General features: G+C 41.7%; 2 protein-coding genes across 2 annotated transcripts; both read left to right on the top strand.

Annotated features, from left to right (window-relative positions):
- Positions 1-616: 616 nt before the first annotated feature.
- On the top strand, positions 617-6,381 carry LOC137789730 (NADPH oxidase organizer 1-like). The gene is made up of 7 exons (XM_068583496.1): positions 617-691; positions 797-877; positions 987-1,059; positions 4,566-4,749; positions 4,840-5,048; positions 5,179-5,298; positions 5,636-6,381. Exons 1-7 carry the CDS (start codon positions 617-619, stop codon positions 6,379-6,381), a joined length of 1,488 nt encoding a protein of 495 aa, XP_068439597.1.
- A 5,004-nt stretch (positions 6,382-11,385) lies between these two features.
- On the top strand, positions 11,386-13,751 carry LOC137789916 (NADPH oxidase organizer 1-like). Its single transcript, XM_068583790.1, has 7 exons — positions 11,386-11,449; positions 11,555-11,635; positions 11,725-11,797; positions 12,041-12,224; positions 12,315-12,523; positions 12,656-12,775; positions 13,012-13,751. Exons 2-7 carry the CDS (start codon positions 11,555-11,557, stop codon positions 13,722-13,724), a joined length of 1,380 nt encoding a protein of 459 aa, XP_068439891.1. The 5' UTR covers positions 11,386-11,449; the 3' UTR covers positions 13,725-13,751.
- The last annotated feature ends 6,594 nt before the right edge of the window (positions 13,752-20,345 follow it).

The raw sequence follows: 20,345 nt of genomic DNA, 5'->3' as shown, positions 1-20,345 counted from the left end.
TTACAATGATATAACACATTTTCAATGAACACATTTGGTTCCTGCTATTGTTCATGCCGACTCCTACTGTCCTACTGGGACACTTGAATAGAGCCACCATTACTGTTATTTTACCTCTTATGCCTTTTCTACAGAAACAATATCTATAACCTATAAGATATCATTTTAGTAGTGCGGCATCTTTTCATACATTGTTTCACATGAAAAGAAATAGAGCGTGGCACCAAAAATAAACAATGAGAATGTTTATGGTACAGAGTGATCTGATACTGGCCGACTGAAAGTACATCTTGTGCCACTTTCTGACGATTCCAGGTCATTGTGTGAAAAACACACACACACACACACACACACACACACACACACACACACACTCAAAGAACAAATGATTGGTTTGGTAATTGTAAATCGTGTAATTGAAGGGTTTATTTTCTCAAAGAGCACGTGTGTGATTCATCAATTATCTAAACCATTCCTGTCTTTCTTGTTATGTGAAGCGTATATAAACCACAGCAGACTCTCTGATCTGGCAGAGCAGCAGAGGCAGAGCAGCTGGAGACTGAAGGTCAAGAAAGCAGCTTTTCATCCTGAGAGCTCAGACACAAACAAGTGGACGATGGCTGGTGAACAACGCTTTGTAATCAGTGCTCGCATCATCGGATCCCTGCACAGGGACACACCAAAACTGAAGGTGAGTTAAGACCTCAATCGTTATCTATGTGAGGTGTTAAATATCTCTGCTGTATTTGGGTTTGTGTGAAAAGTTTCTCAAATCTTTATTATTCTCTCTCCACAGATGTTCAAGATATCTGTGTTGTGGTCTGACAAGAATGAAGTTATCGTCTACAGATCCTTCAAGGATTTCAAGAAATTTCATGTAAGACCTGAAAACCTCCAACTTGCTGTAATCAGTCTGCTTTTTATATTGTAGGAATAAATGTAGGAATAATAATTAATTCATTAAAAAGTGTTTTTCTTCCAAACAGATGCTCCTGAAAAAGAGGTTCCCTCACATGAACACTTTTAGGAAAAACGACAGAGCGATCCCCAAATTTAAAGGTAAGATTATTTAAACGCTGTGTTACAAGTTGTATTTAAATGGTCTTCTATAAACAATTGTGTATGTGCAGACATTAATTAGAGGAATAGCACACAAATCAGTTTAAAATCTGTACAATCGTGGTTTATTTAGCTCTTCCTTCGCGGTGCACTGCTGTATCCATAGAGAATCCTTTACTCTGCATTACTGTTGTGTCATTAGTTACATTACATGATATTTTATTTAGCCGATGCTTTTATCCAAAGCGACTTACAATAGGTGTATTCAACCATGTGTACAAACTCAAGAATTAAGAAAGTACAATAAAAAAAGCTAGTGTTCTTAAGTCAGTGATTTTCAACTGGTGGGTCGCAACCCATAAGTGGGTCGCAGGTTATAGGTCCATGCTGGAAAAATCTTCGAAGAAAAAAGTGCTGTGCTTTTATTTTAAAGGGGATTTCTTACTTTAAAGGGGAGTTGGACTTTTTTTATTTCATGATTGTGCATGAAAGCTGTTAAGTCTGTTTAAAAAAGGCTGAAGTTACTGAATTGCTATGTGTATTGTACTGCCTTGTGTCCTTAAGATGCACTTTTTGTTGTTTAATGGAAGGGGAACTTGTTTTTTTCTTGTTGGCATACTATGATATTCTGTACTATGTTAGGTTGAGAAGTTGAACATTTTCCTTGAATTGGGTCGTGACTTGTCATCAAGGGGTGATGGTGGGTCCCGCACCCAGACCAGTTGAGAACTACGGCTTTAAGTGCTACTAATGCGCTGCTTTCTTTATTGAAGGGATAGTCGGAAAAGATGTGTTTTTAGTTTGCGGTGGAAGACATTTTCTGTTGTTTCTGATGTTAAGGGGAAGCTTGTTCCATCATTTAGGAGCCAGGAAAGCAAACAGTCATGACTTTGTTAAGTGTTTAGCTCGCAGAGACAGAGCTACAAGCCGATTGCCAGGGGCTGGGGTGTAAAGTTTTAACATGTCCTGGATGTAAACTGGACGCAATCTGTTCGCAGCATGCTACGCAATGTTTTAAAGCACATCTGAGATCTGAGAGAGTTGGTGTACAGTGAGAAGAGGAGAGGACTCAGGACGGAGCCTTGAGGGACCTCATTTGTGCTCGCACAAGGTTCAGACACAGATTATCTCTAAGTTACCCGGTAAGTGTGGTCGTTGAGGTAGGATGAGAAAAGGGAGAGCGCAGAGGCAGAGATAGCCAGGTCCTGGAGGAAGGAAATAAGGATCTGGTGGTTCACTGTGTCGGATGCAGCAGAGAGGTCTACAAGGATAAGGACAGAGGAGAGAGAGGCTGCTCCAGCTGTGTGAAGTTGCTCAGACACAGCAAGGAGGGCAGTCTCTGTTGAATGGCCTGCCTTGAACCCAGACTGATGAGGCTCAAGAAGGTTGTTCTGGTGGAGAAAGGAGGAGACTTGGTTGAACATAGCTTGCTCCAGAGTTTTGGAAAGAAAGGGAAAGAGAGAAACAGCTCTGTAGTTGTTGACTTCAGACGGGTTGAGGCTGGGTTTCTTCAGGAGAGGGTTAACTCTTGCTGTCTTCGGGCAGTTAGCGAAACAGCCCGTTGAGAGGGAGGTGCTAATAAGATGGATGAGAAAGGGGAGAAGGTCAGGAGTAATCGGCTGGAGAATGTGAGATGGGATGTGGTTAAGGGGGCAGGTAGTTGGGCGGGCAAAGGTTACAAAGATAAGAACTTGATTGGGAGACAAGGTGGTGAAAGAGGAAAGTGACAGGGAAGAAGATGAAGTTAATGGAAGTGTAGTTATAGAAGATGGATGAGTAAATGAGGAGCGTATGTCATCTATCTTTTTGTAAAGGAGTCGACAAAGTGGCTTGCTAGAAGGGTGGAAGGAGAAGGACACAGGGGGTGTAGTGGCTTTAACCTTAACCAATGTAAGTATTAGAGCCACTAGGGGGCGAACGGGAGAACATGTTCGGACGCGTGTTATGCCACTATATTTTTCGCGACATTTATTCTGTTCTGTGACACCATAGCATACATCTGAAATGTTCAATACACTTGAAATAGATTGATCTTACATGTTGCAGCACAACACAAGATACCACAAACTGGTTAACGTTGACACGAGCACGGTCAAAAACTATTGTGCTTCCCATCCACCCACACCTGTTTCCATTAGCAGGCACTTACCTATGTTTTTTGAACTGAATGTGCCATCCTGTGTTCAAATACAGGAACTGCATGTCCTAATTCACCCTGTGGCTCCAACACACCGGCCCCTAATTATTAATGGCAGAAGGGAGGGCATAAACAAATCAATACAACTTTTATCAAATGGAGCCGATAAACCCAGAAAAAAATGAACTAATGAATAAACAAAACCCCAAAAATCCCCCTATGGGTAAGAAGTCACTTATGTGTCAGCTTCTGGTAGAAGGCACAGTTTGCTCACTGGCCTATCCAGCGTGCTAGTCTTTGTTTGCAGTCGTGCAGACCACACCAGTCCTTTCCTGTCTGGCTAGGCCTTTAGGTCTCTGAGTAGTCACTGCATCCTTGAAGGAAACCATTTATAACCCACCCCAACAAGGTCTTAATGGCATACGGTCCATTTCCATGGCTGTAGATTATTCTACACGGCATCTTAGAGGCATTAGTACCTATCAACAACTCCACATCAGCTTTAATTTGATAGGAACGCTAACACCATCCAAGTATGGCCACTTTGCCAACTCCTCTTCTTTGATGAGGTGATCAGTGCTTACAGGCATCCTCTTCTGCGTGTAGACCTCTGGCAAACCATAGAATATTTTCTCGGTGAGACTTGAAATCTCTAAATCCGTTAACATATAGCTGGAAATGCTGTACTGCACTGAGTTAGTAAACCTGTGACACCACCTCGGCCAATGAGTCTGGGTGTATGGCTAAAGGAGAAGACAGAGGAGAAAGCAGCAGGGGTAGATGTGTTGTCTGGTGTGATCCACGTCTCAGTGAGAGACAGGAAGTGCAGTGATTTCTGGATAGTAAAGCCATAAATTAAATCTGCCTCTTGCCAGTTCCAGAGATCCCCTGTGACGAGGTGCTGGGTTTGTGTGGAACGGGCGGGATAGATAATATAGATAGATAGCGATTTCCGGAAAATGGGAGAACGTGTACAAGGCCTTTAGTATCTACGAGTAGATATGCGCACAGGTATGGAAGGTAAACACATATTCACAAATCAATATTAAACTCAGCCAACCCCGAAGACAAATGGCTTCTATGTCTTTATCCTCTGCGTCTTCATACAACAAGTATTTACTGACACTTCAAACACCTACTTGGTTTACACCAGAGTTGACAATGGTTAGCTAGAGCTGTGTCGACCACGGATAATGCAATGGCTACCAATAGAAACTTTAAAAAGACATTTTTAAAAGTTGTTAAAACAATAAAAGCATTTAGAAAATGCAATGGAAATGACATCCAGCTATTCCTTAAGAAAATGCTTTAAAAATGTGGTTCATCTAATTCTCTGCAATCCTGAAACTGTTTCCTCTCCTCTCTCCAGGGCAGGCCAGGAGGAACAGCCTCCAGCAGAAAGGATCCAATCGATCCGTCCAACGCATGAAGTTCCTGGAGAGCTACTGCGACCAGCTGTTCAAGTGCGACCAAATTGTGACTCAGAGCTCCATAGTATTTCAGTTCTTCACGCCCAAAGACCAAGACCTGCAGCCGGACTTCACCAAGAACAGGTAGGTTGTCCTGTCAGTGTTTAGGTCGAGTCATGTGAGAGTTTCATAGAAGTTCTTGGGTAGTAAATGACTGACTTCTCTCTCTCACAGCATCATGATCCTGATGTCTGACGATCTGCCTGATGGCTCAGGTGGAGGAGGCGGTGATGACACACGTCAGCATGCATGCAGCGTCACTCACACGTTTGTCACCCAGGCTTACCGCTGTGTGGCCGATTTTGAGACAAAGGACGGCAAGAATCGTCCGTTTAAGGTCTCTGTGGACGAGAAGCTGGATGTTTTGATTAAAGACCCTGCAGGTCAGTGCCAAACCTTTTTATTGCAGTTGCTTCCTGAAAATCATGAAAAACCTTGAGCTGCCCCCCCCCCCCCCCCACCCACACACACTCATTTCTGTTATGCTGAAAGTATGTTTTATTTGCTCTCCAGGTTGGTGGCTGGTGGAGAACAAGGATAAGATTTTGGCTTGGTTTCCTGCTCCCTACCTGGAGTTATGGGAAGGAGAGGACGATGATGATGATGATGATGATGATGGATTCCAGTTTCCAGGTTTGTGTTACTTGTCTTCACAAGTAATTTCAATGAGCAAGAATGAATGTAAGAACTGGTCTCATTGAACAAGCTTGATGACTAAACTCACTGAACCTCTGAAAGCCTGGTGTTGGAGTGACATCATCTGACATTACTGTGAAAATCAATGCATGGCAGAAGCACCTACCTTTTATTTCTATGAAGACTACACGTTACAAACAATTAACACGTATATTGTCTTTAACCACTGTAAATTAACATGTGTCAATTCCTTTCTACTAAAACTCACTTTTATGAAGACTAGATGTAACTGTACAGCAGTTCCTGAGCTTGTTGTCTTGTTTGTGACCTTTAGGTGCCCTGTACTGCGCAGTGAGGAGTTACTCAGCTAAGAGGGACGACGAGGTGTCTGTGCCCATTGGCTCTGTGGTGGAAGTGCTGAGGAAGTCTGATGACGGCTGGTGGCTCATCAGGTTCAATGGCAAATCAGGTTACGTCCCCTCCATGAACCTGAAACCATACAACAACCTACTGGCAGGCCTTTACAGCATGCAGAGAAAGCTGCACGGTTCCACTCTGAACCTGGCAACCAGCCGGAAATCTCAGGCTCCTCGTAAACCCGGCACCAACAAGGAAAACAGCTCACAATGGGATTCTGCAGGAGAGTCCAGAGTGCCAGGCCGTTTCCAAAAGGCAAGATCTCTGGATGTCCTCTCTGAGAACTGGTCGCCAACACTGAGGGAGAGTGACGCCTCAACCTCAAACGGCCGTGTACCCAGCTTGAGCAACACAAGCACCGAGAGAAAAACAAGCACCAAGAGCAACTTCTCAGACTACTCCTCAAGCAGTGAATCAACAAGTACCACAGGCAGTCCCACAGCCTCTTTCCAGCCTGGTGTCAGTGACAGTGGGAGCAGCATTGATCTCAGCTTCTTTGACCGCCGTGAATCAAACACTAGCTCTGACAGCTCTGGATATGTGAGCTCCACAGGAAGTGAGACGGCTCCCAGGGTGCAAACTAGGCCAAAAACCAATGATATTCTGGCCCGCTGCACAACCATGGCCCGCAAGGCAGGCTTGACCACCAAGACCCAGCTTTAGATTCAGCCTCTTATTTCTGTGAAATAATGAACCTCTTTGACCCCATTGGGTCTGTCGGTCAAGAATATTTTGTACAGCATTGTTTATATCTCCATTTAAGTTTCTTGCCACACCAGAAATTGAAGAGATCATAACCTTGACAAGATAAATAAATGTAATGTAATATGTTGAAGACCACAACATACCATAATAACAATAAGCATCAGAAGAAGCAGGAACAAGAACATGAATGTGACATTGTCTTGCCAAAGTAAAGCAAATATTCTGGTTAGCTTTAAAGCCACTTAAGGGTTCCTTTAAGTTTTAAATTGTTATAGTGCACACTAAACTATACTTCAGCAGAGAAAAGCTCAATGAATAGAGTGAACTCCAGTGTGAAGGTTTCTTGATCCACAAACAAATGTGTTGAAATGTGTCAAACAAGCTGTCAGCAGATGGGAAAGGATCACCAGTTTATTATATTTTGATTGTTTTGTTGCTTATTGTATGATTATTTGTATTGTTGCCCATTCATGTACAGTATGTCCTGCATCATAATCTGTTCACAATGCAGTATCATAATACGTTGCATATAAACATGTAAATAAAATACAATTCATACTAAAGTATCAAGAGGTTCCTGTTCAATTAATAGAGAAGAGAAGAGTAGGTGTGTATTTGGCTAGCTATCATTACTCTGTACATCTCTGGCCAAATTTTACTTTTTTGTGAGGATTTCTTTCCGATATTATGGGGATAAAGAGCAAAAGAGTCCCTCATTTTCGCTCAGACTGTTTTCCTGTTGCTGACCCTACTGGTTAGGATTTGGTAAACAACTCAGTCTTCTGTCCCCGACCACGAGATTCTTTCCTTCCTTCTGCCCCTTACTTAATGGTACTCACCTGCTGGACTACAAGCACAAAATCCCACTGAACAGGGTGGACACGTTTTCTATTTAGTAAGTCGCAATAGCCTCGTGCGCCTGACCACGAGAATAGCCTCTGGTTTCTGTCCTTGGCAATCCACCGAGTGGATTTCTCCACAAGAGCTAATCTAAGTTTGTCTATTGTGTCTTTTGCGTGGAAGCTGTCTTCAATATTATGTTTGTCTACTCCTGGCTGCGTCAACACTACCCTTACATTGACTGTATTACAAGTTCTTTGGGGGGTGGGGGGGGGGGGGGGGGGTTGGTGTCACGGCACCACCTGGTGATGTCTTTTGGCTGAACCAATGCCTCTGCCATCTGCCAGATCCTGGTGAACAACATGCTCCGGGATGTGTTGAACCGGCACGTATTTGTGTACCTCGATGATATCCTCAACTTTTCCATGAACCAATAGAAACACAAGCACCACGCCCAATCTGTACTTCAATGCATACTGGAGAACTCTTTTTTTGTGAAGGCGGAGTGACTTCTACACTTTCACAGTTTCATTCCTGGGATACTTAATTTCCCATGGCAGCAACAAAATGGACCCTGTGGAGGTTGCTGTCACTACCTAGTCTGTCCCAAATTCCCACAAGCAGCTCCAATGTTTCCTGGGGTTCATCAACTTCTATAAGAGGTCCATCAGGGATTACAGCTTGGTTGCTTCCCCATGCACTGCCCTCATCTGCAAGATTCCCTTCCTTTGGACTTCTGCAGTCAAGGAAGCCTTTCAGGACCTTGAGTCCAGGTTCACCTCAGCACTAATTCTCAAAGTCCCAGACCCAGAATTTGTGGTGGAGGTGGATGACCCCAAGCCCCAGGTTGTCCCACTGCTCTGGCCTGAAGCTCCATCCCTGCGTAATTTTCTCTCGTCTGCTTTCCCTTGCCACGACATTGCCATCTGCCAGTAAACAAAAAAAACAACTATGATTGAATATTTAAAAATGATCCCACACTCAAAAGTAGTGTATGTCCTCATCTCTTACACTCCCAGAGAAGTAAAGAGGCAGAAACACAGTTAGCAAGCTTTAAACCATACCCAGTATGATGACTGATCATACGGTTCATTAAGGTAACGTCCTCTTCAGGGCAGCTATCCACAAGCGCCACTAGATGTTGCTAAAGGATGTAAAATAAAACCGCTCAATGGTTCATGTTAAAATAAATAAAAAAAGACGGGACAGCTAACCGAATATTGAACAAAGCTTTTTTCCAGATTAGAAGTACTCCGAGGCCGCAGTCAGAGTTCACAGTTGGGTGGGCGGAGGGATCTGGAGCTAGACTTCCTCAGGACCAGAGGAAAGACCCTCATTTTCCAAACAAGTGTGTCCCCTGCAAACACTTTAGTACTGGAAGACTGGTCCGGGTGCTGTCGATGAAACCCATTGTCTCTTCTCCCAGTTCACAAGGCACTGAAGACCTCGACCCCAGCGACGGGAGCAAAGTAGGCAATGAACCAACTTGACCGGGCTTCCTTCAATGAGACGAGAGGAGCAGCCCAGGGAGTCTGCAGGACGGGTTTGAACTTGTATATGTGGAACATAGAGTGGCTGCACAACGATCTCGGGAGTTTGAGTCTCACTGCCGCTTTGTTAATAATCCTTTCGATCTCGAAGGGCCCGATGAATCTTGGGTCCAGTTTCTACTCAACCCGCAAGAGTAGGTCCCGGGCGACAGCTGCACCCTCTGACCCACCTGGTAGATGGAGAGCCGGAGTGCGGTGTCGGCAAAATGGACCAAGGTTGGCAGCAGCGGTGGACGACGATCTGGACTGAAGAGCAAGAAACCTTAAATGCGGGGCACAGTGGAGGCTGGAAACCATATGCGTACCGGAAAGGGTGACCTGTGGCAAACCTGGTCAGGGTGTTGTTAGCTTGATTCCAGGGGACCAAGCAGCAGAGCGTCATTTCCATCGACTGGTTCTTCCTCTTAGTTTGACTTCCATATTTGGGGTGGAAACCAGCAGACAGACTGTGAACCCCAGCACGACAAACAGGCGGTTAAGATGACACACACTGGGACCTTTCGCTGATTTTTTAATCTCCTAGGTGAGGACAACGACTTGACAGGAATCAGGAAGGATGGACGAGAAGCCCGAGGTAGGTTCCTCCTCCCTCTGGATCTGTGAGGAAAGGCCATTAGGCGTGACATTTCAGGACCCGTGGCTGTAAGAGAATTAGTCTCTAGGCTGCGCGGATGTACTTCAGGTTCCTGCCGTCAGTCCAAACCAGGAATGGGAGTTTTATACCCTTTAGCTAGTGATGTTCCTCTTTCAGGGACAGTTTCACTGCTTGTAGTTCTTGGTTGCCAATGTCATATTGTCGGCCGGTTAGGGAAAAGTCAGGACATCACGTCATTTTTGTTTCACCATTCCATCACAGCCTCGTTGAGAGTGAGGGGTACAGTTTTCTTATTTGTACCTGCATGTCCTGGAGTTATGGGGGAAAAAATGAATTGAATGGAGTAAAAAACCCTACAAACAGGTGGAGAGGATGCAAACTAAATGTGTGTCACATTCTTACATCAGTCCATTGTTGAACATGAGCCAGCGAGGTTAATAAAATAGTATGCCTCCACATATTTTACTCATGAGTTTGATGTTGGCAGCAATAACTGGACAGCATGTACTCCAGGAGACAGAAAAATCTGCTACAATGGATCTAATATGTACTTAAGTTTTGGAAGTTACATCATGCTTGCTTTTTCCTTCTGTCTCCTTCCTGAAACATTCCCCCTCACCTAAAGCAGTATTCATCTACTTGTTGTGAAATAACTTGAACAATAGAACTATCTTCAATGTCGTAGTCCTGTTTCAATGAAGACATTTGTCAAGTTACAGGATGAAAAACAGTTCCTACAGTAACAATATCTACAACCTATGAGAAGTGATTTTAGTGGAGCAGCATCTTGTTAAGATTTCCTTCAATGTATTTCCTAATATTTTGCTTTCCCATTAAAAATGAAAATACACTGAACTTCCACAATAATCTCATCAAAAGTGAGGCAGAATAATTGTGGGAACATTTTTCTTACCTGCTCTTAAACATCTGAACACAGAATCTTGAAAAGGAAACGTTCTATAGAAATATAAACTTTTCCAGTGTTTGTGGTCATCATGTACTTTACTTCTCCTCAGATATTGTTTCCCACAAAGAAAACAGCGTGGAACCAAATATAGACGTTGGGAAAGTTTCTGACCAAACATAAAAGTGATGGTAGTGTCCTGAGTGATCTGTGACATCACTGACTCAAAGTACATCTCGTGCCACTTCTTGACGATTCCCGGTCACTGACACACACACACACACACACACACACACACACACACACACACATTATTATAACAAAGAACTGGTTTGGTGATCGTAAAGTTTCCCGTCAGTTGCATCAGAGGGTGTTTTTTTTTAAAGCAGCAGCACCTTTGATTCATAAATCATGTCAGTCGTTTCTGTCTTTCTCTCAGTAACACATCACATATTTCTTCATGACAATAATGTCACTTTTAAAGAATACAGAGAATATCTCATGATTATTAGTCTGAAAAATGAACGTTTTGTTCCGTGTTGCACTTGAATGGTGATGAAAGAGCAGCTGTAGCTCATGGGGAGAGAGCTCCTTCTGAAACTACGATCACTCAGGAAAAATGTGGGGAATAATATCTCCAAGGGGATTAAAAAAGCATCTATTTATTGTCATATTAAGAAAAAAGATTGCAATGACTTATAAAGCAAAAAGAAGATGCTGCAGTTGCATGAGCTAGTGTCATCATTCATGTCATAGTATTCTGTGGTGCCAAGTGACACGTCTGAACGTGCAGTTTCAAAATGAAACTAGGTCAACATGTTTTCATGTAAAATTCCCGCTTAAAAAAACATGATCTCTCACATTGTTGCCAAATTTGATTCCCAGAAGCTCCATCAGCACTGACCACGCCTCTGCACGTTCACTCCGCCTCTGTGATGTGAAGCGCATATAAACCACAGCAGATGCTCTGATCTGGCAGAGCAGCAGAGGCAGAGCAGCTGGAGACTGAAGGTCAAGAAAGCAGCTTTTCATCCTGAGAGCTCAGACACAAACAAGTGGACGATGGCTGGTGAACAACGCTTTGTAATCAGTGCTCGCATCACCGGAGCCGTGCACAGGGACACACCAAAACTGAAGGTGAGTTAAGACCTCAATCGTTATCTATGTGAGGTGTTAAATATCTCTGCTGTATTTGGGTTTGTGTGAAACGTTTCTCAAATCTTTTTTATTCTCTCTCCACAGATGTTCATGATATCTGTGTTGTGGTCTGACGAGAATGAAGTTATCGTCTACAGGTCCTTCAAGGATTTCAAGAAATTTCATGTAAGACCTAAAAACCTTCAACTTAGTGTATGAAGTCTGCTTTTTATATTGTAGAATACATAATTAAAATGTTATTTTCTTCCAAACAGATGCTGCTGAAAAAGAGGTTTCCTCACATGAACCCTTTCAAGAAAAACGACAGAGTGATCCCCAAATTTAAAGGTAAGATTATTTCAATGATGTGTTACAACTTGTATTTAAATGGTCTCCTATAAACATTTGTGTATGTGCAGACATTAATTAGAGGAATAGCACACAAATCAGTTTAATATCTGCAGTCAGAAAATACCATGGAAATGACATCTATTTAATTGTCATGAAAATGATTTAAATATATAGTTCTTATATTTATCTTCTCAGCAAGTCTGGTATTAATCCTGAAACTGTTTCCTCTCCTCTCTCCAGGGCAGGCCAGGAGGAACAGCCTCCAGCAGAAAGGATCCACACGATCCGTCCAACGCATGAAGTTCCTGGAGAGCTACTGCGACAAGCTGTTGAAGTGCGACCAAATTGTGACTCAGAGCTCCATAGTATTTCAGTTCTTCACGCCCAAAGACCAAGACCTGCAGTCAGACTTCACCAAGAACAGGTAGGTTGTCCTGTCAGTGTTTAGGTCGAGTCATGTGAGAGTTTCAGAGAAGTTCTTGGGTAGTAAATGACTGACTTCTCTCTCTCACAGCATCATGATCCTGATGTCTGACGATCTGCCTGATGGCTCAGGTGGAGGAGGCGGTGATGTGACACGTCAGCATGCAGGCAGCGTCACTCACCCGTTTGTCACCCAGACTCACCGCTGCGTGGCCGCTTACGAGACAAAGGACACCAAGAATCGTCCGTTTAAGGTCTCTGTGGACGAGAAGCTGGATGTTTTGATTAAAGACCCTGCAGGTCAGTGCCAAACCTTTTTATTGCAGTTGCTTCCTGAAAATCAGCAACAACCTTGAGCTACCCCCCCCCCCCACCCACACACACACACACTCATTTCTGTTATGCTGAAAGTATGTTTTATTTGCTCTCCAGGTTGGTGGCTGGTGGAGAACGAGGATAAGCTTTTGGCTTGGTTTCCTGCTCCGTACCTGGAGTTATGGGAAGGAGAGGATGATGATGATGATGATGATGATGCTGGATTCCAGCTTACAGGTTTGTGCTACTTGTAGTCATCATCTGACATTACTGTGAAAATCAATGCCTGTCAGAAGCTCCTACTTCATATTACTATGAAGGCTAGCTATTACAAACAACCAACACTGTTAAGTAGACTTTAACCACTGTAAGTTAACATTAATCTATTCCTTCCTACTAAAACTCACTTTTATGAAGACTAGATGTAACTGTACAGCAGTTCCTGAGCTTTTTGTCTTCTTTGTGACCTTTAGGTGCCCTGTACTGCGCAGTGAGGAGTTACTCAACTAAGAGGGACGACGAGGTGTCTGTGCCCATTGGCTCTGTGGTGGAAGTGTTGAGGAAGTCTGATGACGGCTGGTGGCTCATCAGGTTCAATGGCAAATCAGGTTACGTCCCCTCCATGAACCTGAAACCATACAACAACCCACGGGCAGGCCTTTACAGCATGCAGAGGAAGCTGCACGGTTCCACTCTGAACCTGGCGACCAGCAGGGATCCTCAAGCTCCTCGTCCCGCCGGCAGCAACAAAGAAAACAGCCCACGACGAAATTCTGCAGGAGAGTCCAGAGCAGAGCCCAGAGTGCCAGGCCGTCTCCAAAAGGCCCGATCTCTGGATGTCCTCTCTGAGAACTGGTCGCCAACATCGACGGAGAGTGACGCCTCAACCTCAGACTTCTCCTCAAGCAGTGAATCCTCGAGTCCCACAGACAGTCCTACCACCTCTCCCACGTTTAGTGACAGTGGGAGCAGCACTGATCTCAGCTTGTACGACCGCCGTGGATCAAACACGAGCTCTGACAGTTCGGGATCTGAGAGGTCCACAGGAAGTGAGACGGCTCCCAGAGTGCCACCCAGGCCAAAAACCGAGGAGATCCTGACTCGCTGCACCACCATGACCCGCAAGGCAGCCCTAGCCAGCAAGACCCGGCTTCAGATTCAGCCACAGTTGATCCTCAGCCGCTAGAGAATCACCAGCCTCTAATTTATTAAGTATTTATGACACATATTTAACAATAATAATAATAATATTGTTGTCCATTCATGTACAGTATGTGCTGCATTGTAACCTGTTCACAATTCAGCGTCATCATGTGTAAGTTTCACGTAAACATGTAAATAAAATCTAATTTATACTAAAGTATCAAGAAGTTCCTGTTCAATGACCATAAAAGAGTATGTGTGTGTTTGGGTAGCCATAACTTTTCAGATGTTTCTGTATTAAATATGTTTTCAATCAACTGAATACACTCTGCTGCACCAAAGAGGTAATGCTTGTACATCTCAGGCCACATTTCTTCTTTTTAGTGAGGATTTCTTTTTTTAACATTTTGTTGCGATAAATAGCCGAAAATATTATTTCAGATAGTGTTTTTTTTCTCCACAAGGTTTCAACAAACATTTGAAACAACAGTCAACTAATAGCACAAGTATGTTTCAGTCAAACTTCAGAAAACATAAGCTCTGTTAAAATCACAACATAAGAATGCAAAAGTGAAAAATATAATAACCACATGAAAGGAAAAGCTTATAAAAGTTTTAAAAGCAAAGGCCAAATCCCAGTCTCCGCACTTAGTGGCTGTGTCTACTACCGCGCACTTGCGCACTTCAAGCACTGACTTTCAGTGCTTAGTGCGCCACACTGACAAAACCAGCAGAATTCAGTGCATTGAAAGTACCCGGATGGCGCACTGCAAACGGTCAAAAAATGTAGTGTAGAGCGATGGACACTACTCGCACTGAACGGGCGCCATCTTGGCTACGTAGCGGAAGAGGAGGAGCCATTTCGCCAGCTTTTTATAAATTTATTTATATCCTCCTGCCGCGATTGTGGAGGTGTCGCAGTTTCCACATAGGTTGGAAAAAGGGGAACACAAGGGACAAAAATAGGGTAAGAAGTGCGTTCATTTTGTCAGGTTTAGTTTCGCGGGTATCGCGAGCAGATTTGCGGACGTCACTTCCGGCTTAATTTTCGCGGGTGCCGCGAACAGATTTGCGTCCGTCACTTCCGCCAATTGGTTAACGTAAGTGTTCCATTTGATACAGCGCTAATGAGCAACACAGTGCACTACATGTGTTAGTGCACTGTGTTATAGTGCACTGAATTGCAGTGTACTTCATAAAGTGTTCGGTAGGAGACACGGCCTGAATTTGAGGCGCGCTCCAGCAGAGTAGTTGATGGTTCAGGGTGTCACATTGTCAAACTGTCGAGTGCCTGAGTACTCAGTGGCAGACATGTACTTTCCGTAAGTCAGCATTAGATGGAGGGGATTACCCACAATGCAATATCATATATATATATATATATATATATCTATATATATATATATATATATAAATATATATATCTATATCTATATATATAGATATATATATATATATAAATATATATATATATATATATAAATATATATATCTATATCTATATATAGATAGATATATATATCTATATATAGATATATATATATATATAGATATATATATATATATAGATATATATATAGATATAGATATAGATATAGATATATAGATATAGATATAGATATATATCTATATATATATATATATATATAGATATCTATATATATAGATATATATATATCTATATATATATATAGATATATATATATATATCTATATATATATATATATATATATATATATATATATATATATATATATATATATATATATATATATATATATATATATATAGAGAGAGAGAGAGAGAGAGAGAGAGAGAGAGAGAGAGAGAGAGAGAGAGAGAGAGAGAGAGAGCGTGAAATACACACACACCTCTTGTAACAGGACGGTAGGATGGACACAGAAGTTAGGGGCAGCGCAGCAATCACATGCAGTCAGTTCCCAGGTTTTAAAGGTTTTTAATTGAACAAACACAAAAGAACAGAAGACTTAGCTCAGCCCAGAGCTCTATCAATTACTTACACCAACTAAACAATATCAGCCGGGCTGCTCGTCAACTTTATTTATTTATATATATATATATATATATATATATATATATATATATATATATATATATATATATATATATACACACACACATCCATCAAACATGTTTTTTTATTACATCCATCAAACATTTAGTTGACAAAAATGCGTAAATAAATAATTTTAAATGACTTCTCATCTTGTAAGAAAGACGTTCAAATCAGTGAATAAAAAATATTTTTTAAAAATACACAATTGTACACAATGATTCTTGGATGTATTTACGTGATGCTGTGGCGCTGTCCCATTCTTATTTACACCAGTTCAAGCCCTCACAGCTTCTCACACTCAGCCACTTAGCAGCTGACGTCAGTAAGTCCCTGAGGGTTCATGGCTTGAGGGTTCAGGGTGGAGATGATTGGGCCATTGAGTGTAAGGGCCTGAGGGGAAGGGTAGTGGCTGAAGGCTGCGCCCACTCCGTCAGAAGAGCATTGAGATCAGGTGTGGCCAGAGACACACCTGATCCTGATCTCCTCGTCTGGGAGGTGAACAAAAGGCAAGGAGCGAAATGGAGCCATACAGACATGTGTCAAGAGGTTCATGAGTAAACGTAAGCTGGTAAGTTGACGAGCAGCCCGGCTGATGTTGTTTAGTTGGTGTAAGTAATTGATAGAGCTCTGGGCTGAGCTAAGTCTTCTGTTCTTTTGTGTTTGTTCAATTAAAAACCTTTAAAACCTGGGAACTGACTGCATGTGATTGATGCGCTGCCCCTAACTTCTGTGTCCATCCTACCGTCCTGTTACAAGAGGTGTCCACATGACACTTAAAAGCACATTGATTGTTATATAACTTGAGATCTGAGATGATATATATATATATATATATATATATATATATATATATATATATATATATATATATATATATATATATTTCTAAAAGTACCAGGGAGCAAATAGAGAACAGCTAAATCTGGACTTTAATATCTATATTTGTGTGTGTGTATCTATCTATAGTGATTTCAACAAACATTTGTGTACAATATTTTTTGACATGAAGCTAACTGTTTGGATTGAAGATCTGACACTGACATACAGTAGAATATTTTGACCTCGTACATTTTGGTGCATGCTCTGTACTCACCCACACGTGCATGTGCAGATGTGCCACGTGGCACCAAAGAATGGTATTTTGACATGAATGTCAAGTCAGACTGGCTTCTGCAACCACCGCATTTTATGATCTTCTATGTATTCAATAAAATGTGGCACGTTTGTTAAACCATCACAATCATCAATCATTGCCACACAGAAGAAGGAGATAGATACGGGGGTTATGGTGACTCCTGCTTACTTCAAGGGAGGCATTGTCGTAAAGAACTGATTTATTGTGTTACTGTAAGAGACAAGGAAACCCAAGATGAATCATTACTCTCACACGTGTGTGTGTGTGTGTGTGTGTGTGTGTGTGTCATACAGTAACCGGGAACCTTCAGGGAAATGGTAGAAATTAGATTATACGCAGGTCAGAATGTACGCTGTCAACATTCCTGTCGTTATCTTTGGTACAACGCTTTTTTTATTTTCATGTGAAACAATATCTGAGGAAAAGTGAACTACATGATGTCCACAAGGAAAAGTTCATATTTCTACAGAAATTTTCCTATTCAAGATTCTGCGTTCAGACTATACACAGTTATTCTGCCTTACTTTGGATGAGATTTTACTATTTTGGAAGTTTGGTGCTATTCTTGCATTCTTTCCAAATATGAAAAAGCAAAGTGATGTCTTCTGACCTACTTTTCATTTCAGTGACATCATATTGAGGATAATGTATTTGATAAATGACAAAGCAGTCGAAGTGTGAAGTGATTCATTTTGAAACATGTACTGCACGAGCAGACGTGCCACTCGACAAAATAAAATGTTCTACATGAATGATGATGTCATCAGACTATGCAACCACAGCATTTTGGAGAATGTGTGAGTGTGTGCATGTGTGTGTCACACAGTCACCTAGATTAATCAGGAAGTGATTCGAGATGTAATTTCAGTCAATAACATCACTCACAGATCACACTGTAAAGTGTCGTCACTGTTATGTGTGGCCATACTTTCCCAATGTTTGCCATTGGTGCCACGCTTTTTTCTTTTCATGTGAAACAATATTTGACAAGTAAAGTGCATGATGTCGACAAACACAGGAAAAGTTAATATTTCAACAGAAAGTTTCCTATTCAAGATTATGCGTTTAGATGATAAAGAGACACAGTTGAGAAACATGTTCCCACAAAACATGTTCCCAAATTTGGCATAATGTAAGTCTTAATGAGAAAGCAAAAGATAAATAAAACATTGGGGATGCAAATCTTAAAAAGATGCTGCACCGCTAAAATGACAGTAACGCAGGCTCTGTTCTTATTAATCTGATTTAATGCTGTTCCTGGCCCATGTAAGACCGACAACATGTTATAAACAGCGGTATGTCCCATAGGTGAGGTTTGGTTTGTTCATAACAAAGTTTCATTTTAACTCAACAAAAAGCTAATCACATTGAGTTTAACTTTCATTTTCTCTTTAGGAACATAGTTATTTGAACCCACACTATGATGATTTTTTTCTCCAAAAACTTAACTCAATTGTTTGTTACCTTAACCCAGGCCAGTATTATTGTCTGAATTCACAACGTTAAGCCTGTGTTTACTGCAACCGTACCAGAGCGCCATAGCGTGAGACATTGATGCCAAGAGTTCCTTGCAAAGTATTTACAATGTGACCCGTTGAGGTGAGCGCATGTGGGCTCTAATGTTCTGACTCATTTTTTATTGCTTGCTGGTGGCTGGTGTATTGTCTTTTAACATCCTTTGTACTCTCTGGAGGCACCTCCCAAATATCACTGACACGCGATAGATTGGTATGTTCTGGGTAGTTTTAATCACATGCATGTCAGCTTATCATACTTGACACAGGAATGTGTTTTGTCTGTTTCAATCGAACACTCACATGTCAAAAGTATTATGTTCACTTTGTCCACAAAGAACTCTGTTCAAAAAGTATTTTTAAGGTAATTGAAAGGGGACAAAAATGCTCCTCTCATACATTTCATACGTTTGCCCATCTGACAAGGAATGCACATTTTACACCACCTGCATGGACCTGTGTAGACAAGCAGAACAATCACAGCAACACATAACGTTAACATCTACGTTGATAGGTCAGTAATATTTAAAGATACCTACAATTTAAGTCACCCACAGTATCATCTTGTTGTGTAAAAGTAGGCATGGTTGCCAATGAGCTGCAGGTGAGTTGATTGACACAGCTGGTGCTCGTTAACTAATCATTTCTCTCTATTCAAATGCAGAAGCATGCAGGCCCCCTGATGTCAGAGAGTCTAAAGAGTTGTATATTTACATTAGCGTTAATCATTGTCGGACCTGAGCCGTAAGGTCAATCTGTATGCCTCCATATACCTGACTTGTGTGTTTGATGGTGCAGACTGTGCGTCATGCAGTCCAGGAGACGGAAAAGCTCCAATATATCGATTGTGTCTGTTTTTCTCGGAAATGACATCATGCCCCCTTTCTTCCTGAAACTGCCTTTGTCAAGATCTGGTCAGCTACTTAATTATATGTGCTCAACATGTGTGTTTATTGGATTTCTATAGCAACTATCTGAAGTTTAGAAGTTTGACTGACTGAACATTGACTGAACATTAGCTGAAGCTGTCCTGCTAAGGCTGAAAAAATAAACTCTTCAGTGAATGTAACTGGAAACACATCTCCTCATTTCAAAAGCAGAGACTAATATCAGGCAACTAAAGACATTTTGGCATGTCACGATTTGATTTTTGAAGTGCAAATAATAAAATGCACAATGGCTGAGTTCCATTTAGCTGCTACAGTGTCAGGGTCCTGGCTTTGTAATGCTGGCCCATTCTCACACAGTCATGGCTTACTGGGACTTGATGGTATTTTAGGCTTTGTGCTTTTCTTGTGTCATTCTGTGGTGGAGTGTTTTTTCCTGGATTTGTTTCTCTTTCTTTTCTCTTGTTTTTCTTTTGCTTTCCCATTAGCAATAAAAATAGGCCAAATTAACAAAATGTGCAAATGTTAGTGAAACAAAAAGGTGAAAATGTTCCTGGTGAAAATTACACACGCGCGCACACACACACACATACACATACACACACACACACACACACACACACACACACACACACACACACACACACACACACACACACACTCTTATCTGGTTTAGACATGATTAGACATCTAATCAGAGGGCATATATTCTCCTCAGCAGCACGTGTTTGATTAATTATTCACTCAAGGTTTCTTTGTCTTTCTCAGAATAACACAATAAATCCTTCATTTATGACGATAAACCTTCCTGAAGTAAACAGGAGTTGCCGTAAATCCTAAAATCTATTTCCTTTTACGGTGTGGCAATGAATGATGAGAAAAGTCCTACTTATTTTTACATAAAAAAGAAAATAGCCACGTTTTATTTAGCAAATGGAGTAAGATAAAAGTATGTAGTTGTACAAACTAGTTTGACTAAATATTCATTAACGGCAAAATGTAATTCAAGTGTGGAGTATTGCACAAATCAGTTGAGGTCACAGAGTTTGT

The sequence above is a fragment of the Clinocottus analis genome, unplaced genomic scaffold (assembly GCF_023055335.1).
Source record: "Clinocottus analis isolate CAN_PGR_092001 unplaced genomic scaffold, fCliAna1.0.p SCAF_19, whole genome shotgun sequence".
Lineage (NCBI taxonomy): Eukaryota > Metazoa > Chordata > Actinopteri > Perciformes > Cottidae > Clinocottus > Clinocottus analis.
The sequence above is the reverse complement of the archived record's forward strand: the minus strand, read 5'-3'. Positions and strand labels throughout refer to the sequence as shown.

What these genes read in the sequence shown, in the direction of transcription:
- LOC137789916 (XM_068583790.1), top strand. Translation starts at nt 11,555, where the DNA reads ATGTTCATGATATCTGTGTTGTGGTCTGACGAGAATGAAGTTATCGTC. An exon ending in TTTGATTAAAGACCCTGCAG is followed by an intron (nt 12,524 to 12,655) that starts GTCAGTGCCAAA and finishes TTTGCTCTCCAG; the next exon opens with GTTGGTGGCTGGTGGAGAAC. An exon ending in TGCTGGATTCCAGCTTACAG is followed by an intron (nt 12,776 to 13,011) that starts GTTTGTGCTACT and finishes TGTGACCTTTAG; the next exon opens with GTGCCCTGTACTGCGCAGTG.
- LOC137789730 (XM_068583496.1), top strand. Translation starts at nt 617, where the DNA reads ATGGCTGGTGAACAACGCTTTGTAATCAGTGCTCGCATCATCGGATCC. An exon ending in CCGGACTTCACCAAGAACAG is followed by an intron (nt 4,750 to 4,839) that starts GTAGGTTGTCCT and finishes TCTCTCTCACAG; the next exon opens with CATCATGATCCTGATGTCTG. An exon ending in TGATGGATTCCAGTTTCCAG is followed by an intron (nt 5,299 to 5,635) that starts GTTTGTGTTACT and finishes TGTGACCTTTAG; the next exon opens with GTGCCCTGTACTGCGCAGTG.